The 7,280-nt window shown below is 38.4% G+C and overlaps 1 protein-coding gene across 1 annotated transcript; it reads left to right on the top strand.

The window, feature by feature from the left end:
- Positions 1-3,093: 3,093 nt before the first annotated feature.
- Positions 3,094-4,815, top strand: LOC143604935 (uncharacterized). Its single transcript, XM_077081252.1, has 2 exons — positions 3,094-3,275; positions 4,491-4,815. Exons 1-2 carry the CDS (start codon positions 3,094-3,096, stop codon positions 4,813-4,815), a joined length of 507 nt encoding a protein of 168 aa, XP_076937367.1.
- The last annotated feature ends 2,465 nt before the right edge of the window (positions 4,816-7,280 follow it).

Below are 7,280 nucleotides of genomic sequence, written 5' to 3'. Positions count from 1 at the left end.
TGTAAAGGGCGTTACTTGCACAATTATCCGAGTACGTTGGTTGTTACCAACTGGAAAGGACTTTACTTGCTCGATTTACATTTGTTTATGAATTGTATGGTTTTTACGTACTATATCAAACTGTTTGAACTCACCAACTATTCATATAGTTGACATTATTTTATACATATGCTACATGTATCATTGTTAGAGGATGATACCATGATTAAGCCACTAGACATAGGATATTTTAAATAATGGACAAGTTGATTTTAGTTTATCTTTTATTGAATGTATTTATTTCTTGAACTTGTGTACTTGAAGCCTTGATTGAATTAATGACAATATTGTCACTTAATAGTATCACATGTGTTTTGAACAATCTGTACGTCACACTCGGACGTTTCCGCTTAAGCCGGGGTGTTACAGATTGGTATTAGAGCCATGACTAAAAGATAGGACATTAGATGTAGTGTTCTAGTTAGTTGTAGCTTATTTGTTTAGGTTGCATGATTAGAAATTATGTGGGCCTTACTTGATTGTTCCTTTCACATGTTATTACTTCATTATTGATTTTGCTTACGCCTCATGTACCCAAGCATACACACAAGTCCAAGTCTTAGGCCTAAAATAAAGATATTCAAATCATTTTCAATCGATTTTATTTCGGTTTTCTGATATTTCATCTTCTTAAAGATGGTTCTATGTGGCGGGCATGTAGTAACTGGAAGGGGACGTCCTTATTTTTCGAAAATGTTATTGAAACCTAAGGATAAGTAATGCACACAAATCCCAGTTAAACATGGGACCCGGTTGCTTACCTGGAGAGTTCGAAAAGGGCATGAAACCTATTAGGCCAAAACGTACCACAGCAAATGCCAATACGAATTACAACTTTAAGCTTTCAAAGGTGACCATGTCCTCTTTGTGAACAGGATATGGTTACACTCCTTAGGATGTTATACAAGTCAGGTGATTCATGCAATGTGTGACTTCGACCCTGAATGTTTTACAATGTGTTTTAACTAAAAATCTGTCAAGTCGTGGTGATACACGAATACCTAACTTTCGGCTCGATTTGATTACGTATTTTGATTTTTGTGTTGGAATATAAGAGTCCATGGTGGTTCATGAGAAACTCTAAGTTCCACACAACGCTTATGATTATTATTATGGTTTTCATGTTTAACAAATTTTAACAAAGATTTTCTTTCTTATATATTATATATTATTCCGAGTCTCACGATTTTCGTTACCTTTGTTCGCAGAATGTCTTCCAATTGCATTAAGGGCTGTTAATCTGGAACCTCTAGCTGCAAGTTGACTGCTTAGATTACCAAGCAACTAGCAGCGGTCCTCCCCGATATGATGACCCAAATCCATCAGAACCTCGCCACTAGCATCAACCCTGCTCCGCCCGAGCCTAAAGCTCTTATTGTTTCATTCAAGAACTTCACCAATTCCAAACCCCCAGGGTTTGACGGGACACAAGGTGCCATTGCCCTACTTCAGTGGTATGAAAGATGGAGAACATATTTCTCCACATTGAATGTCCCGATGATAAACGAACCCGATTTTCTTTAAATGTCTTTGAAAATGGGGCACTTACATGGTGAGTCAAGGAAAAATCGACCCAAGGTGCTGAAGTTGCCATGGCTTTGCCATGGAATGAGTTGAAGGAAATGATGACCCGACAATTTTGCTCTCCAAATGAGCTCATGAATTTGGAGACTGAGTTCTGGAACCTCAAGCAAGAAGGTGGTGAGCACTTAGCTTACACCTATCGTTTCAGTGAATTCAGTGTATTGGTGCCTCATCTTGTTACCCCAACTTCGTGTGCCATCAAAAAGTATATTAGGGGGGCTACCGAGGCAAATTCAAGATAGTGTGTTCAGTAGTTCTCCCAATGAACTTGGTGATGCGATCAACCTTCCTGCAACGTTGACCGACAATCAAGTTAAAGACGGGACTTTGACATTGAAAGGTTCGAAGAAACATGTTGAAAAACCATCTTCCGAACCCAAAGAAACTAAGCCCAATTCATCCAAACCCTTTTACTCCTCCAACCACCACAACAAGAAGCGCAAAAACTATGCGCTAACCCAACAAGCTGCACCTCAACACCAAGCTAATCCCGCACCACCTCTTAAGAAACCCTATAACGGACCTTATACATTCTACAACAACTGTCAACGTCACCACCCCGCATATGCCATTTTCCGTCAATGCACCCGTTGCAACCGTTTTGGACACCTTAGTGCCACTTGTCATTAAACCATTGTTGTGTCGATTGCTCCTCCATGGGTTGCTCAACCAAACTATCGTCCTGTGTAATTTGCTCAACCCATTAATCAAGTGCGGGCTTGTTACATCTGTGGTGACCCTGGCCACTTCCACAACTCATGTCCACGACTCATGAATGTGAACTCGCTTCAGCTAGCTCCAGCACCGCAGTTTTAGCTTCAAGCGTATCAAGCCTACCTAGCTATTCAGCCAAAAGTTCCACAATTGTTGGGTAATCAAGCTCAGTCACTTCTAGCTATTCAAGCATCTGCACCACAATATGGTCAAGCCACTCAAGTTGCTCAAGCTCCCTAAGATACTCATGGGTGTGCCTTTATAATCAATGTCCATAAAGCCCAGCAAAGCGGCGACATGGTGAACAGTACGTTTCTCGTAAACGACCACTTTTCATCCATTTTATTTGATACAGGAGCTGATATGTGTTTCGTGTTCTTAGAATTTGAATAGTTGCTTGCTAAACCCCGATCTAAGCTTAGAAACTTATACACTGTTGAAGTAGCTAATGATAAATCTGTATCGATCGACGCTGTCATTTGGAATTGCGAGTTGAACCTTAATTGCCAAAAGTTCTCGATTAACCTCATTCCTATGCAGTTGGGAAGTTTTGACATCATAGTAGGCATGAACTGGTTATCCTTTCATCGTGTTGAATTCGTTTGTTTCAAGAAGTTCATTCTTATCCCGCTAGCTGATGGTTAGCTTCTTCGTGTCTTTGGTGAAAAGCCTTCTCCCTCGAGCCTTAACCTCATAACTTGTTGTCAAGCCCATACGTACTTACACAAGAAGTATGTGGCGTTCTTAGCTTATGTGATGGAAAAGAAGGAACAAAATATCAAAGACATTCATGTTGTTCGCGAGTATCCTGAAGTTTTTCCCGATGATGTTTCTGGTCTTCCTCCTATTCGTGAAGTTGAATTCCGAATCGATCTCATGCCTGGTGCAACCTTGATTGCAAAGGCTCCATACCGTCTTGCACCCTCCGAGATGCAAGAGTTGTCCAATCAGATCTAAGAACTTTCGGACAAAGGGTTCACTTGCCCTAGTTCATCTCCACGGGAGCGCACCCGTTCTTTTAGTCAAGATGAAAGATGGATCTTTTCGTATTTTCAATGACTATTTTGAGCTCAACAAGCTCACGGTCAAGAATCATTATCCTTTTCCATGCATCAACGATCTTTTCGATCAACTCCAAGGAGCTTCATACTTCTCAAAGATTTATCTTCGTTCGGGTAATCATCAACTACGCGTGCACGAAGATGATTTACCCAAAACCGCCTTTCAGACTCGATACGGGCATTACAAATTTAGGGTTATGCCTTTTGGGTTAACCAATGCACCCGTGGTATTTATGGACCTCATGAACCGCGCATGCAAGCCTTACTTAAGTAAATTCATGATTGCCTTTTTGACGACATTCTCATTTATTCCAAGTACAAAGCTGAGCACGGAAACATATTCATTCCATCCTTGATCTTTTGAGGAAGGAACAGCTTGACGCTAAGTTCTCGATGTGCGAGTTCTGGTTGAATGAAATTCCATTCTTAGGGCATATAGTAAACGAAAAGGGTATCCACAATGACCCAGCCAAAATCGAAGCCATTAAGAATTGGAAAACTCCAACCTCTCTTACTGAAGTTCGTTCATTTCTTGGTCTTACGGGTTATTATCATGCTTCATACTTAATTTTTCCAAGATTGCTTTGCTCTTAACCGCTTTAATTCACAAGGATAAACCTTATGAGTAGGGGCTAAAGCAAGATGAAACTTTCCAAACTCTTAAGCGTATGCTTTCCGATGCGCCAATCCTTGCACTCCCCATGGGTAATGAAGATTTTGTTGTCTATTGCGATGCTTCTGATCAAGGTCTCGATTGTGTCCTTATGCAACGAGGTAAAGTTATCGCTTTCGCTTCACGGCAACTTAAGATTCATGAAAGGAATTACACGACGCATAATCTCGAACTCGCTGTTGTCGTATTCGTGTTGAAAATTTGGAGACATTACCTTTACGGCACTAAATGTGTGGTATTCACTAACCATAAGAGTCTTCAACATATTTTTAACCAAAAGGATATAAACATGCGACAATGACGATGGGCCGAACTACTTAGTGACTACGACTGCGAAATTCGTTACCACCGTGGTAAAGAGAATGTTGTAGACGACGCTCTTAGTCTCAAACCCATGTTAAATCAATTCTACTTCATAGAGTGACTGTTCAAACCGATCTTCAACTTCGTATCTTTGAAGCACAGCATGTCTCTATCACCGAGGGCAACATATACGATGAAATGTCCCATGGTGCTGAGAATCAACTCGAAACCAAGTGTGATGGTTTTTTGTATTACCTCAATCGCTTGTGGATTCCTAATCGTGAAGATCTTTGCACATTCATCATGGACGAAGCTTATAAGTCTCGATATTCTATTCATCTTGGTGCAGATAAAATGTACTTCGATCTACGGTCCACTTTCTTGTGGCCCGATATGAAGAAGGACATTGCTTTATACATTGAAAAATGCCTTACTTGCTAAAGTTAAGGCTGAGCATAAACGACCATCTGGTTTTCTCGTGCAACCGCACATTCCTATTTGGAAATGGCAAGCTGTAACCATGGATTTCGTGTTCAAACTTCTGACTACTCGAAGCCGCCACGATGGTATTTGGGTTACAGTTTACCGATTGACTAAGTCCGCTCATTTCATCCCGATCAGTGAAAAATTCTTGAATGATTAGCTCGCTTAGATTTATGTTCAGCGTATCGTATGTCGTTATGGTGTACCTTTTCTTATCATTTCAGATCATGATAGCCGTTTTACTTCACATTTTTGGGCATCACTTCAAACAGCCTATCATCCTCAAACTCACGGGCAACCCGAGCGAACAATTTAAATGCTCGAAGACATGCATCATGGACTTTGGTGGAAATTAGGAATCTCATCTTCACTTGATTGAGTTTTCATACAACAACAGTTTTAACACGAGTATCGGTATATCTCCATTCGAAGCCTTTATGGTCGTAAATGTCGTTCCTCTGTCTGTTGGAATGAAATTGGTGAAACCCAAATCACTGGCCCGGAACTTGTTCAAGAGACTGCTTATCTAATTGCTCAAATTCGACTGAATCTCTTAGCCCCTCGTAGCCGTCAAAAGAGTAACGCTGATAACCGATGACAACCTATCGAGTTTAATGTCGGCTACCGTGTTCTTCTCAAGGCATCCCTTTGGAAATGTGTCGTTCGTTTCGGGAAGAAAGGAAAACTATCTTCTCGACTTGTCGGACCTTTCAAGATTCTCGAATGAGTCGGTAGTGTGGCTTATACTCTCGAGCTTCCGCAAGAACTTTCGAATATTCATCCAACGTTTCATGTTTCAAATCTTAAGAAATGTCTAGCTTAGGGAAATCTCCACACACCTCTCAATGAAGTGCGCATTGATGAAACAAAGCACTTTGTTGGAAATCATGGATCGCAAAGACAATGAAACCAAATGTAGCCGTATACCCTTGGTAAAGGTTCGTTGGGAATCCAAGCGTGGCGCTGAATTCACTTGAGAACGGGAAGACCGAATGCGAACTAAGTATCCTCATCTTTTTTATATGGATTCTTTTGCTTAATTTCGGGACAGAATTCTCCAAAGTAGGGAATGTTGTGACATTCGTCTATTTTTTTCGTATTTAGATTTGTATATGTATTTGTATTTGGATTCGTCAAACCAACCCGCTGTGTCATTTCGATGTATTGTATTTATTATTTTATCATTAATAAAATATTCCCGAGGATTAAGTTTCTGTTCGTTCGTTTTCTATTAATTTTCGATCAATTAATAAAACTCCGGTATTCAAAGTTTTTATGATTAGGCAATTCGCAAACTTTCGGGTATAAAATGATATATATCCAAGTTATATAACTTTAATCCATGTTTTATTATTTTTAAAGTCCAAGGTGTAAATGGTAAATAAACATTAATTTAGTTTTAAAAAAAAATCTTAAACTTGAGGGGCCAAAACTGAAATGACATTTGAATTATATTAATTTAATATTTTAACCCAACCGTTAGCCGCCCATGCCCGTTTTTTCGGCAGCGCACCACATTTTCCGACAACCCTAAAACATTCCATAAATCTCGCATTTGAGCCATTTGATTGTTGTAACGACTTTAGATGTTAATAAAAATCTAAACCAACATGGTAATTAAGTTTTAACGACTTAAATGGTGTGAATTAATCTCGTGTAACGGTTGATAAATGGCCAAAAACAATTAACAACGAATTAACTCACATACATTCCAATTATTAGTATAAATATGAGCCTCTCGTTCATTTAAACTTGTTCACACTCTCAAAATCTACTAAAATACTCTCTAAGGTTTATAGTTTCTCTATCAAAGATATTTTCTTGCGAGCTCGTGTTCTACGTTAAACCTTAATCATTTCGAGTAATTTTTATATGAATTTTATTAGTTTTGAAGCATCTAACAAAACCCTTAACATTATTTGAGAAAACATGGATTGGATTGTAAGGATTGAAACCAAGGGTTTGGTTAGGGAGGAAGATGAACATGAGCATGCATTTATATGTTTTTGTTTATGTGATATTATCAAACTTAGAGCCGTGTCTAGTGGTTAAACATGTAGTCTGTGAAACAACGGACCCGGGTTCGAACTTGGGTCATTACATTAATTTTTTGTATTTCTTTTTAAATCTTTTACTTATATATTAACAATCTAATAAATAATTAAAAATCATAATAAATCAAATAAAATTATTTTTAAACTAAATAAAATTTGTATAAATTAAGTATAAATTATATTTTTTCATTTCCCATAAACCAACTTTTATAATCATTAATCCGTTAATATTAATTAGTTCGTTAACTTTAATTCATTAGATTTCTAATTTGTTAGTTTTAATTCGTTAACACAATTGCTCTTCAAGATTGGATTACTTTTAAAATCCGTCCCTTGTAATTATCGTAACTCTCATATTAGCGTTAAGCA

Source organism: Bidens hawaiensis, unplaced genomic scaffold (assembly GCF_021521415.1).
Source record: "Bidens hawaiensis isolate Kalapana, Puna unplaced genomic scaffold, B.hawaiensis_p1.1 tig00067338_1, whole genome shotgun sequence".
Classification (NCBI taxonomy): domain Eukaryota; kingdom Viridiplantae; phylum Streptophyta; class Magnoliopsida; order Asterales; family Asteraceae; genus Bidens; species Bidens hawaiensis.
This window is presented reverse-complemented; position numbering and strand designations above follow the sequence as displayed.

Bases quoted from the DNA above. Each gene is read 5' to 3' on its own strand.
- LOC143604935 (XM_077081252.1), top strand. From the start codon at position 3,094: ATGGAAAAGAAGGAACAAAATATCAAAGACATTCATGTTGTTCGCGAG. The intron at 3,276-4,490 runs GTTGTCCAATCA...TCTACTTCATAG, and splicing joins GCACCCTCCGAGATGCAAGA to AGTGACTGTTCAAACCGATC.